Source organism: Lolium perenne, chromosome 1, assembly GCF_019359855.2.
Source record: "Lolium perenne isolate Kyuss_39 chromosome 1, Kyuss_2.0, whole genome shotgun sequence".
NCBI classification, from domain to species: Eukaryota; Viridiplantae; Streptophyta; class Magnoliopsida; order Poales; family Poaceae; genus Lolium; species Lolium perenne.
The window spans coordinates 236,611,323-236,625,796 of NC_067244.2; the positions used below are offsets into that span (position 1 = coordinate 236,611,323).

At 46.1% G+C, this 14,474-nt stretch overlaps 2 protein-coding genes across 3 annotated transcripts; both read left to right on the top strand.

Moving 5' to 3' along the window:
• Window positions 1–4,642: 4,642 nt before the first annotated feature.
• On the top strand, window positions 4,643–10,166 carry LOC127325393 (protein IQ-DOMAIN 31). 2 transcript variants are annotated; one of them, XM_051352288.2, is made up of 7 exons: window positions 4,643–4,831; window positions 5,223–5,351; window positions 5,507–5,800; window positions 6,064–6,267; window positions 7,419–7,475; window positions 7,662–8,727; window positions 9,675–10,166. In XM_051352288.2, exons 2-7 carry the CDS (start codon window positions 5,271–5,273, stop codon window positions 9,704–9,706), a joined length of 1,734 nt encoding a protein of 577 aa, XP_051208248.1. In that variant the 5' UTR covers window positions 4,643–4,831; window positions 5,223–5,270; the 3' UTR covers window positions 9,707–10,166. The 2 variants fall into 2 exon arrangements, with proteins under 2 accessions (XP_051208248.1, XP_051208247.1); XM_051352287.2 differs by having other exon boundaries at window positions 4,644–4,831; window positions 5,504–5,800.
• Window positions 10,167–10,727: 561 nt separating this feature from the next.
• On the top strand, window positions 10,728–14,184 carry LOC127325493 (mitochondrial outer membrane protein porin 2). Its single transcript, XM_051352294.2, has 6 exons — window positions 10,728–10,913; window positions 11,015–11,082; window positions 12,666–12,776; window positions 12,905–13,000; window positions 13,176–13,384; window positions 13,625–14,184. Exons 1-6 carry the CDS (start codon window positions 10,817–10,819, stop codon window positions 13,923–13,925), a joined length of 882 nt encoding a protein of 293 aa, XP_051208254.1. The 5' UTR covers window positions 10,728–10,816; the 3' UTR covers window positions 13,926–14,184.
• Window positions 14,185–14,474: the final 290 nt, after the last annotated feature.

The following is a 14,474-nucleotide window of genomic DNA, read 5'->3' on the forward strand; positions in this document are numbered from 1 at the left end:
CAGAAATATGTCGTCCACATCAATGCCAAATTTAAACTCAAACACATCAAAGGTTAAGATCGCTCTATACCTCTTTTGTAACTAAGTTTATTATTAAGATAAGTTTGAGTTTAGGGGGTGGGGGTGGGGGTGGGGTGGGGGTGTTGTACTGGAGCAATACTCTTTGCTTGCCACCTTGACCCTGTGAGAATACGATGGTTGGTTGGCTAAATAGGTCACACTGATGGGGATTTTTCTTAAATATGTTACTCTCTTCGGACAGAATTAAGTGGCGTTGGTCGATAATCTAGTACAAGTGTGTTCATGAGCTGCATGAATCCAGTGCTCAACAAAGGGGTAAAAACTTGAACTCGGTAGTTTAAGCAGGTTCAACGCGATGCAAGCCTGCATTGTCGCGTTTGTGTGTTAGCACAACTAAGCACCATTCGCGGCAGCAAACTGATCAGCTAGTTTAAATGGAAGGACCTTAGGCCCAGCTTTATAGATAAAGCAACCACCACCATACAGAGTTAAGATGCATACAAGATAGTCACCACACACACTCGACAAGGTCCGAGAACAGGAGCACACCACCCCCTAGCAGACACCGCAAATGAGGTCCTAGCAGATAAGTATCGATACATAGCCCTGAAGTGGGTCGAATAGAATGACTAATCTGCCGCCCTAGCCCTCGCGTGCAGCCTCCTGACCTCGTCCCGAGCCACGTCCAGCAGTGCCCTGTCCCTCCGTCTGACCAGAACCCTCCATGACTGCATGTGAATAAGCATATGATAGAAAGCGTCAGCCGAGTTACCGATCATCTTCCCTTCGATAGTTAGTTTATTCCTAATATTCCAAAGAGACCAGCTAAGGGTCGCAAAGGTGAACCAAACTAATCTACGAAGGGGGCCTGCCAACCCCTGCGTAATTGCAATGAAGTCCCCTGCCCCTGCCGGGTTCCAATCGCAGTGAAGGAGTTCCCTAACTCCAGCCCACATGAACCTAGCCATGTGGCATGTGAAGAAGATATGATTACAGTCCTCTATCTCTCCACACAGCGCGCATTGGCCATTGGAGGGTCCCATCCTCTTGGCCACCTGCTCGCACGACGGAAGCTTCCCTCGAATAAGCTGCCACATAAAGATCTTGATCTTAGGGGGCACTTTGGTCCGCCAGACCTCCTTGCCAACTGATCAGCTAGTTGGCATGAGCATTCGATGTTCTCTCTCCTGCCCTTTTACCAGCTCAAGCTAATCAAGCGTGGTGCGTTTCACGGTTCACACGCACAGTGTGAATTTCACACCCCTCTTCCACTAGGGCCACATGCATATTCAATTTCAATCATGGTATTGTAAAATACAAAATAAATTGCGGAACATATGATATGAACCAAGTAGATTCGTCTTTTTGCTCGTAACGTTAGTAGTTACTCACTAATTAGTAGTGAACTATGATCATTTGTGAGGAGTATGTTTTCAACTCTATGTATGTCAATTCGAGAGTAGAGCGATCTATGTCAACTCATTAGATATATTATGAAGTATATTTTCTATAGAATATCATATTTATTAATTGATTTTTTTACAATTCTAGTCAAACTTTTGCTTAGCCTAACTTTTCGTAAAAAATATAAGCCTAGCTTATTCATCCGAACGGAGGTAGTATTTTCACGGTATAAGTCTTATCTACTTTGTCCTAAGTCAAACCTCTTTTTTTTTATAGCGAGCTCATCTACCATCCTAATTCAACATCCAAAAAAATGTCTTCGGGTAGTGCATTTATTTGGTTCTATGGATATCATCATTTATATGTCCTCACTCAAAATTTATTTTACTCACGTAATTTTAAAGCTAGGTAAATGACTTGATGCACTTATTCTAAAACCTAAATGAGCTTCCAACCTCAATTTTGCTCCTCTAGAACCAAGATCTGCATCGACTTTTACGCTGGTTTTAGAAGAAAACCAGATGTTCCAAGCGGGACTTAGAGCATCTCCAGCCGCGTCCCCCAAAGCGTTCCCCAAACCGCGCCGGATTGAGCGTTTGGGGGACGTGTTTTGTTCGTGCCGCATTTGGGGGACGTCGCTCCCCAGCCGCGTCCCCCAAACGCCTCCCCCAAACATTTAAAATACTTTTTTGATATTTTTATTTCAATTTCCACCGACTAATACATAATTGGGAACGTGGTTTACACGAAGACACAGTTAGGAACATGGTTTTCCACGAACTAATACATAGTTTGAACCATGGTGGACACAAATATAAAATTTTGCAAAGAAACTAAATCTAACTAGGCCGTGCATCGAAGGTTTCCTGTGTTCGCTGCTAAGAAAGAACACTCGAGGGCACACCCAGTCACCTAAACTGGAAAATCCAGCAGGAGGATCGTGCCCTTGTTGGTTCTACCGATGAGGCGAACATTCAGAAACTTCCGTGCACGTGTTCGCTGCGAAGAAACAACACTCAGTCGTCCTCCTCGTCGGTGCTGTCGCCGTGGTAGTCCCGGCGGCAGCGCGTCTCGTCGAAGACCTTGACGCTCATGTCCCTGTCGCCGAAGTAGGAGAACATGAGGATGAAGCCGGCTTCGAGGCTGTGGTGCCGCGCGAACTTCTCCCAGCCGATGTTGAGGTACATCTTGCCGTGAGCGTCGTAGATCACGTCGACGATCCACCGGTAGTAGCCGCACGCAGCCTCCCGCAGATGCATCGTGCGCGGGCGGTCGTCGCCGGCGATGTAGTCGGCGAAGGAGTCCGGCAGCCTCTGGATGCCGCGCGGGTCGCCCTTGAGGACGAGGACGAACTCGAACAACACGTCCGGCTCCACGTCCATCTCCGACGATGAAGCCGACAGCGTGGGAGGCGACGGCGAGCGTTCAGCTCTGCCGCGGCCACGACCACGACCATGACCACGGCCGCGAGGTCGGCCTCCGCCTCTACCAGACATAGCGTCGAGTCTTGTTGAGATGGTGGTGGCTAGGGTTTGGGAGAGAGGCGCTAGGATTTGTGTGTGAGAGGGACGATGAGAGGCGGCCCTTTTATAGGCCGGAGGGAGGCGGAGGAGCGGTGGCGCTCATTAACGCCGGCACGCAGAGCTAGGCGCGACGGGACGCGTCGTTGCGGCTCTGCGGGAACTGCACCGTCGCTGCGCGCCAATAACTTCCGTCGCGAGGTAGGCGACGGTTCGGTTAAAATTTATTGTGCCGCTGACGAGTCGGCCCCGCCACTCCCCGCCTCGCTTTTCGTTGTGTCCGGCGTCCCCGGTGCGTCCCATGTGGGACGGGGACGGGCTCGGGACGCCGGACACCGTATCGGGGCGCGCCGGACAAAAACGGGCTTTGGGGGACGCGGCTGGAACAGTTTTTGTGTCCGGCGCGCCCCAAATCCCTTTGGGGGACGCGGCTGGAGATGCTCTTACTATCAACTTCTTTGCTCGAAAGTTTCTTTGTATCTTTTTTGTAAAGTTCATCGGGAGGGGGGGGGGGGGGGGGGGGCTCACCTGAATATATTGCTTCAAAAGAGGGTTACAAAACCATGCCCCCGTCCACCCATAAGGGTTGACATCGGTCAGGAATATACAGTTTGTTACATCAGAAAAGAAGAGGAGGTCAACATAAACACTATGGGTATGTTGACTTAAAGAGAAGACAACACACAACACATGGCAGAGAAGCTTCTTTATATCTTCGGGCCTCATAGATCGGGATGGTCCTAAAAGTTCACGAGTAGACACTCACATGATTGCAATATCATGTCCACTTTAGTTTTACATGATTTTTGATCCACGTTAATTTGGTTTCATCGTAGGAACATAAAAACAAAGGATTTTGTTCTGAGAGGTTCAAGTCCTAATGTTTGCTCATATTTCTTTGAAAATGTTAATGGTTCGTTTGGTTCCACGCGTGATTGGTAAATGTTTCCTTTAAATGTGTCCAATGCAATTCTCAGAAGTTATTTCGATATGATTCAACGCAAGGAAACGGGTGACATGTACAATACAAATGTTTTTTGTCAAAGGTCTCAAGGAGCACGTAAAACCAGATCAGTGTTTAAACCGTCACGTAGCGCTCCACCTCCGGTACGGCATGCCACATGAAGAACACATGCAGGTTGCAACGGAAGTCAATGGCAGACTCCCCACTGCATATACTGCCGTCCTTAACCCGATCATAAACACCGGTTTATGGCGTTAATCACCGCACATGTCGCAGGGCCCCACCGCCCGACACCCTCTTAATCAGCTCACGGTCCAACTCCCACGGGATCTCCATTCTCTCACCGGCTCGTCTACCACGTGACCCTCAACGCCCCACTGACATGTGGATCCCCACCACTCCCATGGCTGGCTCGCCAGGTATCCGGTGAGAAAACGACGAGGCCAGCCGCCTTTTTTCCCCGAAAGAAAAGTAACGGACCACAACGGAAAGACCTCAGCCCCGCTGACCCGTGGTCCCGCCTGAGCTCCGGGCCCACACCGCCCAGCCTCGTTTTCACCGCGCGGCGTGGTTCGAAACGAAACCCACGCACGCTCCTCGCCTCCCCGACGTGCCGACCTGGTCCCACACGTCAGCGGGACGCAGTGGCTCACTCTCACTCTCTCACTTGCTCACACTCCCCTTGCTTGCAGCTCGCGCTCGCTCCATTTTTTTTTTTGTGTTCGGCTTCTTTGCTGCCCTTTTTCTTTTCTTCCTGTCGCCGTCACCTTGCTCTTGCTGCTACCACTACCACTACCAGCCAGCCAGAGCCACGCCTGCCTGTTTGGCTACCTCTCCCTGGAGGAATGGAGGCGTAGGAGGGCCGCCAGAGACAGACACACCGAGAGCGAGCTGCTAGGGTTCTGCGCCGCCTCCAACTCAGGTGAGTCACCCCACACTCCCCAGATCCGGCGCGCCGCCGCCGTCTAGATCTGCGCCGCCTGGCACTCTAGGGCACCTCGTCCTTTTCACTGTCGGATGTGAGGCTAGCTCCCGGTGCTGCATTTGGGGGTGGGAAGGATTTCACTTTGGACTGCTCCAAACGTGGATCTCTTCACCCCTTTCCTTTTCCGCGCCTCGTCTGATCCCTTGCGGTGGCTACTTACTATTTTTTATTTTTTTTGTAATAAATTAGCTGCGGTTGCTTTCACTGGGACACTGCTCATGATCTCCGGGGTTTAGGCGGATTCCGCGTTTTTCCCGGTGGTTTTTCTCTACATACTTACCAGCTGAAGCGTAGATCTGTGCATTGACGTGCGGCGGTTCGACTGCAGGGTCCTAAACCTCCAGTGCGTGCGCGGCGGTCCGGGAGGCAGGCTCCGATGGGAAAGTCTCCGGCCAAGTGGCTCAAATCCGTGCTCCTCGGCAAGAAGTCCTCCAAGTCCAAGGCCAAGGATCTATCGGTATGTGCTTAAATATTGCCATTCTCTTTGAGTTCGTACGCCGGTCAGAGCCGAATTTTCTGATGTGGCTGAGTAGTCTATGCAATTGCGACTAGAGAGCAGAGATCTGCTTGCTGCAGCTGACGCCTTTGTGTTTTTTGCCCCGTGTGTAGAAGGCCCCGGGGAGCAGAGGGTATGTGGCTGCTGGGACGAACCCCGCCTTCTCGGAGAGCTCCCCGGTGATCTCCGAGCCGGTGCTTGTCACCCCCCACAACAACGACGCCGTGCCGGAGGTGGCAAAGGGCGAGAGCTCCAGCTTCCGAGGTGAACCGGCGGCGGTGGCGCGTGAGGTGAATCTGGAATTGGAGAAGCAGAGCACTGGTGGGTCTGATGTGCTGTCCAACGACCTGGAGAGGGTCAAGGAAGAGCAGGCGGCCGTCAAGGCACAAGCTGCCTTCCGAGGGTACCTGGTAATGCTTTATCTCGATGTTCCGTTTCTTGTGCGTACACCTTAAAATGATCAGGAATATGGCCTAAAATACTGTGTCGTACCTGCGATTATTCATGATTTAACAGTGTTCCCATCCTCCTACTCTTTTGATTCCTGCATATGCACATGATTGTTTCGACCTCTCGTTTACCTTATTAAACATGTACACGAAAGAACTTGCCATGTGTACTTGGTTTGTTTTGCTTTGTATCCATGCTAAATTTTAGCACCATATTGGTCCAGGCACGACGGGCTTTCCGTGCTTTGAAAGGAATCATACGGCTTCAGGCGTTGATTCGTGGCCATCTTGTAAGGAGGCAAGCTGTTTCGACACTTCGTGCAACATGGCTGATTGTCAAGTTCCAAGCTATCGTTCGTGGTAGAAACGTCAGACTTTCTAGCGATGCAGTGCAATTCAGTTGGAAGCTTGCCGAGCAGAAGTCTCTGGTAAATTCCTTGCTCATTCCAGTTCATTCAGTACCCAGTGTATTATTCATCATGATAGCGCAGAGTGCTCCTTATTTGTACGGCTGTTATAATGTTAACGAATACGGATGCTCATGATTTTATTACTGCGTGTTTTACTGAGAATACCAGATGTGATGTATGGCTAAACAAAAAAAAGAAAAAAAGTTTCAAGTAAGTGTGTTGAATCCATATAACGTCAATAGTGTACGTAGTTGGCAGGTTGGCCTGGTTTTCCTTCAAGTGTCATGCAAAAACAAAAAAACTCCCGTGGATTTTGAATTGGTCTGTAATAGATGCAACTGTCAACTTCACCTTGTGGGCTTATTATTATTGTTGTTGTAGTTCAGGTGGTCCTTTTCTATTATAACTGTACCTTATTATTGTAGGTATCGATTAGCAGTTAGTAGTCTTCAAATAATTCTTTTATATGTACCACAATACTAAGAGGATGATGTTTTGTACTGAAAAGGTTGTTTGGGTAACTTACTAAGTACAGCCACATCACAGTTTTGTATTTCTCACTCCTATGATTTTTTTTTACATTGGATATCCGTATAGTTAGTAGCCTTCAAGTATGTTAGTAGCCTTCAAGTAATTCTTTTGTATGTGTCATAATACTAAGAGGATAATGCTCTGTACAGAAAATGTTGTTGGGGTAACTTACTACGTACAGCCACATTACAGTTTGGCATTCTCACTCCTTTTGAGATTAGTTGACTAGTTTAATCATATCGTAAGATGGCTACATTCTGTATTCAGTTGTAACTGAACTAAGGTACTTTGTTATGCTTCTTATCATTACAAAGCATCTCTTTGTCATTATTGCATATAATATAAAGCTATAATTATGTACATTGAACATTTGGAACATTAATTGCTCTTACCTTGTCTATGATGAAGCTGGTCTGCATGCTTCTATATATTTTTTGATGACTGCCCTTCTGGTTCGAATTAAACAAGTAATAACACTACACTGCCAATTGTGTACATTGTGGTCAGTCTTTTGGAGCTTTTTAATGCTCCCATTTCCATTTTATGCTTAATGTTGATCAAAACTGAAAGATTTGCATGTGTGACCTTATATTTGGTATCTCAACAAAAATGTAAATATACTACTTGCCTTTTCTCAGGGTGCTAAACCAGATGCATGGAAGGAGAGATTGGCTTCAAATGCGTTTGCTCGTAAGGTATACATGTTTGTGCCTCTATACATAGTTATTTGATCGAGGGCTTGAATATATCAAAACAAATTATCCTGACTCTGTTGTCTTTGTGTTCACTTGCCATACTGTCATATTGCTTTTTTGTTGTATGGCTGCGAGTATTCTCTTGATGCCCAAAGTTAACCTTTTCCTCTTTTGTATGTCTTGTAGCTTCTAGCTTCACCGATTCTGGTAGAGGCTCTTCACTTCCAGTATGATGAGAGGGATCCAAATTCAGCCTTCAACTGGTTAGAGAGATGGACCATGAGTCGCATCTGGAAACCCATTTACCAAACAAAGAGAACTAATGTCACTGATGCCAAGCCGCAGTCAAGGAGGGCCAGCTATACAATGGAAACAGAGTCAGGAAAATTAAAACGGAATGCTCGGAAGAGTTCTGCGTTGACAGCTGAGCCTCCTCAAACAAACATGCCGGTGGAAACTGAAAAACCTAGACGGAACCCAAGGAAATTCACTAGCGCTCCTGCTGATTCAGTGCCTGATAGCCAGTTAACTGAACTTGAGAAGGTTAAACGTAGCCTTCGGAAGGTAACAAATTCCATGGCCGAAGCCTCAAAGGTATCAAGTCCTGCAACTGAGACCCTTGACTACCCAGAGGTCCAGTGTGAGAAACCACAACGGGCTGCACAGGAAGTTCCAGTTTATCCTGAGATCCAAGAGCAACACAATGGTGATCTGTTGGATAATGCAAAAATGGATATCATGGTACCTGATCTGAAACCTGAAGTGGTAGTTACTTCATATCCAGTAACAACTGAAGAAAAAGTTGATGAGCCGACTCCTGTTGTTGCAGCAGCTGAAATTATGCCTCTGCAGGACATTGATAATGAAGAAAATGCTTTAGTGAATGATATGGAACAGAGATCCAAAGAAGAACCTCTCTCTGTCGAGAGCCTTAAAAATGGCATTAGGAGGTCTTCGTTCTCAGCTAAGCCAGAATACCCAGAGAATGGCTCCAAAAACTCTCCAGCCGTGCCCAGCTACATGGCTGCAACAAAATCTGCAAAGGCGAAACTGCGTGGACAGATATCACCCAGGCTTAGCGCTGATTCAGCAGAAAAGACTGTCTACACACGCCGCCATTCCCTCCCTTCCCCTGCCAATGGCAAGCAGAACTCGCACTCGCCGCGTACACAAAGGCCAACTCATCTGAATTCTGGTAACAAAGAGGGAGTGAAAGCCGACAAGTCTATGCTGTCATCAAGAGACAGTACTGGTAAGTAGTATATGATTATTGAATACTCATGTTCATATTAGTAAGTATATTATTATTCCATGCCTTGTGATATTGTGTGATTGAATTATAATCTTGAATATGCACAAATTGTTTTCACATATTTTAAAGTAACTAGTGTAATTGATAAGGATGTTGGTAGAAGCTAAATTCTTGATATAGACATCATATCCTGCCGCCTTTGTTTCTTATACTTCCTCCGATCCATAATAAGTGTTCTAAAACCACGACGCTTATTATGGATCAGAGGGAGCACATAAAATTGAGACAAACTGTTCCATGCTCCCATATTTGTTTGTAGTCATGGATATTAAAAGGCACCTGACCTTATAAACGGACTATCATCTTTATTTAGTTGCTAGAGTTATCAGATAAACTGAGTGAACATGTTCATAAAATCGATGCAAGCACACTGTATCTATGAATAGCCTGTGAGCCATTTTCTGAATCATGTCAAGGTTCCAAAGAACAGGTGGTAAAACGAAGTTTATCACATGGAAGTTCTGCCAAATTATATTACTTGTATCTGCTGCATTTAAATGTTATTTGCTATACAGAAATGAGATGAACTGTTCCGTGCCCCTGTTTTTATTTGCAATCCTGGATATAAAAGGCATCTATCCTTTTCATTTATTTCCACAAAAGTAAACAGATAGTTGACGTATTATCATTGTTTAGTTCCACTAGAGTATTCAGATTATCTGACTAAGCTGATGCCTAAAATCACTCGGAGCTTGAATAGCATGCGGGCCATTTTTCTGCATCAGATTAAGGTTCCAAGGAATACGTGGTCAAATGAATCATATTAATATCATTTTGATGTGCTGCAGTCAAATGGTATTTTTACTACAAGAGTAGAGGACTGTGCATGATATTTTCCCCACTTTCAGCTTATTCTGCCTTTTTTCTAATGCTAATATCATCTGCAGAGAGACCGATGAAGGCCGAGTGGAGACGCTGAAGACAGACGCCAGTCGACCATCACCGAAAACCAGATCCTCCATTCCGTTCGAGCAGCGTGGCGACGTCTGGTTCAGGTGTACGGCGGGTTTCTCCGATAGTGTTTTGCATCTGATGTAAAAAAAATGGTGCGACAACGGGACCAGCTGCTTAATTCGTTGCGGAGTTCGACTTATTTATAGGGTTTTGCGACATGTCCTGCCTCTGCCTCTGCCTTTGCCTAGTGTCTTGTATAGCTGAAGTTTGTTCATTGTTCCACCCCCTGGTTTGTTTTGGTTCGTTCACGCCTGCGCCCAGAGAGAGACTCCATGCTTTGTTAAGTGAGTGAGAGAATGAGAGAGTTGAGAGAGAGAGATGCTGATGTTAGTGAGCACTTGGGTTGAACAATCTTTGCCCCGTTTGGTTGGTTATCCCTGATGCGTTTTTTTAGATGAGCGATTCATGACATATAATTTGGTTTACCAACTGCGTTTGAAACCTGTGTGTGCTTGTCTTGTGAGTGCGATGTGTGCTTGTGGCTGCAGCCTGGGTTTGTTTGTTGCATCATGCCCACTGAAGCAGACAGGCGGAAATACATGCTTTGCACGTTGAAGCAGACGCACATTTGCTGCTTCTATTAATTATATCCTCAAGAGAAGTTTATGCGTATAATTTTGGCATATTCTGCCGGGAGAGGTTGTAGCCTTATAAATTGTTATCCAAAACTTGTATATTGCAGACTAGTCCAATTATTAACATCAACCATGTCCCATGTAAGGTCGTGAAACAAAAAATTCACCGCCGTAAAAACGACCATCTTTTCACGCAAGAAAACTGAGGAGAACAGAGCCAAGGTCGCCACACCATTCACCTCTTCCCAAGAACACAACGCGCATCGTCATCCACGCCAGGCCGCCGCACCTTCTTTCTCTTCAAGAAAAAGAAGGTCGAGCCAGTCATCCAACGACAATCTCAACCCAGCCGCAGCAGATCTGGGCCGTCCATTCGCCCCCCGCACGCGCCGATAAAGCCTGAGCCCTCTCCTCCCTTCCTTCCTTCGCCAGTCATCTCCCTCCCCGTCTCCACCCCAAATCACATTCCCCTCTCATCTCGCCGCCGTCCTCCTCTCGCCATGGACTCCCCAGCCCCCACCACCGTCCCGGCCTCCGTCCCCGCCGCCGGCCCCGTCGGTCCAGGGCTCTACACCGAGATCGGCAAGAAGGCCAGGGGTAGGCACGCCGTCTGTATTTATTTCCCCTTTTGATTCCGGCAGCAGCTTCTGCCGGGTTCCTTGTTGCTGATGCTCGCTTCTTCTCGGTCGAATCTGCAGATCTCCTCTACAAGGACTACCACACGGACCAGAAGTTCACGCTCACCACCACCGCCGCCAACGGAGCCGTGAGTGCCGCCTCCCTCCCCCCCACCCCCTTCCCGTAGAGCTCGCCGTGTCCCCCTTCGCGTCGACTAGTTTTGCTTGCTGCGTGTGCGAGTGGATGTTTTCCTGGTCGTGTCCGTACTTAGGTGAACAGTGCATTAGGGTTTAGGGCCGGCTCAGGATCGGTTTGGTTCTGCTTTCCGAGCCGCGATTGAGGCTGCTATCTAGGTCGGGAGGGTCTGTGGTTTCCGTGGATAGTTCACACTTCGCAGCTGGAGATTCGTGCTGACGTTTGCTGCGGTTGCTACTGGATTTGGCGGTTTATGTGTTGTTTTTGTGTGGGTTTTGGGTTTGATATATTTTGCTTCTCTGATGCGAGGCTGTGAGATGGGATTGTTCTAGGTTGGTTTCCACTAGATGTTTTTTTGTCTAGGCTAGGGTGGATTGGCTTCTTAGATGACTATGTATGATCCCAGCTGAACACCAGTTTTTGCCTTGGTTGAGTCGCAAATGCAGTGCTGAACTATGCCCAGTTTAAGTTTACAGGGTTGTAGACTTTTCATGTAGCAGATCTGGTAAAAACATTACTATGTTTTTCGTGACTTGTAAGCTAATTCCGTTTCATCCTATCATGGTTTACCCAATATCCGTTTGTTCTTTAGTTTGAACCCTGTCATTTCGCACATGAACTTGGGTTGTTGTGACATGATTGATGTAGTAAGTCGCTGGTATGTAAGACCTCTTTGAGATGTACATATATGCTAGCGGTCCTGAGATTGGCTCTATATCAGCTCAAGTTTGCCCCAGCGTGGAAAAATCTCTTGTACAGTAACATTCCCTTGGTTCCTCACTCATTTCAGTAGTTAAAGCAGTTTTTTTCTTCTGAATATCAATACAATGCAGGTTTTGTTTCAGTATTTGAATATCTATATGTACTGAGTAGTGACATTTAAGTGTCAGTTATAAGCTGTATACTGGTTGAATGAAACACTAGTTTTCAGTTAATTTATTATTCTGATGCATGTGTAGAATGCGACTTTTCACTTATACTCCCTCCGGTCGGATTTAATCGACGCGGAGGGAGGTGTGCTGGTTCGTGCATTTAGCACGAGAACGCGTCAATTATTTCCTTCCAGAGGTAGTATATGTGTAGCTTTGTAGATTATGTTCCATCTTGGACCACTTACCCTTAACGCATGATGCCCTGATGCTGTTTCACGCATATAATATCCTGTTGGGCACTGAACTAGATGGTTTCAGTTATGTTTCCATGATGCAACTACTTTTGCAGTCTAGCACAATCGCATTTATAGAATGCTTGTAGGAATAATTATATTATTATAATATTATATTCCATTTAGTTGTAAATGCACTCTTTTAAATAAATAAATAAATAAATGAAGTGACTGTAATGCTGAATGCTTGACCTTTCACAGTATGGTAAGTTATGGCTAAAACAGGAATTTCTTTGTTAGGGAATTGTTGTAGTGCTGGGTTTGAAAATTGTCTTATTGTTGTAATGACTTGTGTTCATTCTATATTGTTGTAATGACTTGTGTTCATTCTATATTGTTGTAATGACTTGTGTTCATTGTATTTTGTACAGGCAATTACTGTTGCAGGCACAAAGAAAAATGAAGTTGTATTCAGCGAGATCCAGAGCCAGCTGAAGGGCAAGAAATATACAGTGGATGTGAAAGCAACTTCAGACTCCAAGGTAGTTCCTCTCTTTTTTCCTTGTATTTGTAACTTGTCTATTTCCATATCATTCACTGATGTTTACATCTTCTGAAATTGGGGCCCTCAGTTTCATTATCAATGACACTAGTTTTTCCCTTCTACCAGGTTATAACTACAGTCACTATCAATGAGCTGTACACACCAGGCTTGAAGGGAATTATATCTGTTCCTACCCCCTACCAGAAGTCTTCCACTGGGAAGGTATTATCACTTGTACATTTTGTAGCTGAATGTTTAGAACTCAATCTAAATTCTGTGTGATCACCTCTCTTAGCCTGCCTCTGGAAATATAGTCACTTATGCAGTTTTACTACTTCTGTGGTTCGATATAAATGTTTAGATTCCAATCTGAGTTTTATTTAACTTTTTGTTCCAGGTTGAACTCCAGTACTTGCATCCCCATGCTGGCATCAATGCCAGTGTTGGCCTGAATGCAAACCCTCTTGTTAACTTCTCTGGTGTATTTGGGACTAAGGCGGTAGCTCTTGGTGTTGATGCTGCATTTGATACTGCCTCTGGGGACTTCACCAAGTACAATGCTGGACTGAGCCACACTAATCAAGATCTCACTACTTCCCTGAATCTGTAAGTTAGTTCTACCTGTGCTTTGGTGTGACAACACTTCACTAGATCTGTAAATTGTTTGCAGCCTTTACATGTTTTTTACCTTCTACAAGTCTCAATTGCCCTCAGCAGCTTTTCTTGTCAAGTTATGTATCCGATTATTTTATTGCTGAAGAGGGTCAAGAAGCACTTTACTATGTATTGCTGCTTTATTTTCTTCTGCATGATCTGGCACTTATGGTGTTCAATTTGCAAATTCAGGAACAACAAGGGAGACACCCTCGCTGCTTCCTACTACCACCAGGTGCACGGCACCACAGCTGTGGGAGCAGAGATTGCCCACACCTTCTCCAGCAATGAGAACACTCTCACCATTGGCTCGCAGCACGAGCTGGACCCCCTGACCACCGTGAAGGCGCGCTTCAACAACTTCGGCATTGCCAGCGCCCTCCTCCAGCACGCGTGGAGGCCCAAGTCCCTCGTCACCTTCTCGACCGAGATTGACACCAAGGCCATCGAGAAGAGCCCCAAGTTTGGTCTGGCCCTGTCCCTCAAGCCCTGATGTGGGTGGGGTTCGGCGTGCTTTAGGATGTTAGCAGTTTGATGGTTACTACCAGCAGCTCTAGTCCAGCGAACAATGCCTGGACAAAACTTGTAATCCCGACTTTGGTGATGCAGAAAACTTATCTGTCGTTGCCTATTATTAGCCTTGTTCAGCTCTTCTCCATGAGGGTCTCTACCCAGTTGATCAGTACCGTACTACTGGTGCTTTTCCTAGCGTATTGCAGTGTCCTGAAATAGGAAATTTTCACTTGGATGCAGCGTGCTAGTGTTTGCCTCACTTGGATGCAACGTGCTTTTACTGTTTGCCTGCTTTTTTAATCTGCAAAGTTCATGTCCGTAGCTTCTCGTGATTGTTTGAATGTTTGTTGGTTCTCATTTTGTTTTATCTGATCTTGCTTTGCTGATTACTACTACAAGCAGCTCTAGTCACTTATGCAGTTTTACTACTTCTGTGGTTCAGTTTCGTATTTCATGTTCTGAGTAGAAGCAAGAAATAATGCTTTGGTACAGAATGTACATTGCAAGTACGGAAGTACCGGCGTGGAAC

Coding starts and splice junctions, on each gene's coding strand:
- LOC127325393 (XM_051352287.2), top strand. CDS start 5,271: ATGGGAAAGTCTCCGGCCAAGTGGCTCAAATCCGTGCTCCTCGGCAAG. Junction 6,268..7,418: donor TTGCCGAGCAGAAGTCTCTG/GTAAATTCCTTG, acceptor GCCTTTTCTCAG/GGTGCTAAACCAGATGCATG. Junction 8,728..9,674: donor GTCATCAAGAGACAGTACTG/GTAAGTAGTATA, acceptor TATCATCTGCAG/AGAGACCGATGAAGGCCGAG.
- LOC127325493 (XM_051352294.2), top strand. CDS start 10,817: ATGGACTCCCCAGCCCCCACCACCGTCCCGGCCTCCGTCCCCGCCGCC. Junction 10,914..11,014: donor GATCGGCAAGAAGGCCAGGG/GTAGGCACGCCG, acceptor TCGAATCTGCAG/ATCTCCTCTACAAGGACTAC. Junction 12,777..12,904: donor AAGCAACTTCAGACTCCAAG/GTAGTTCCTCTC, acceptor CCCTTCTACCAG/GTTATAACTACAGTCACTAT.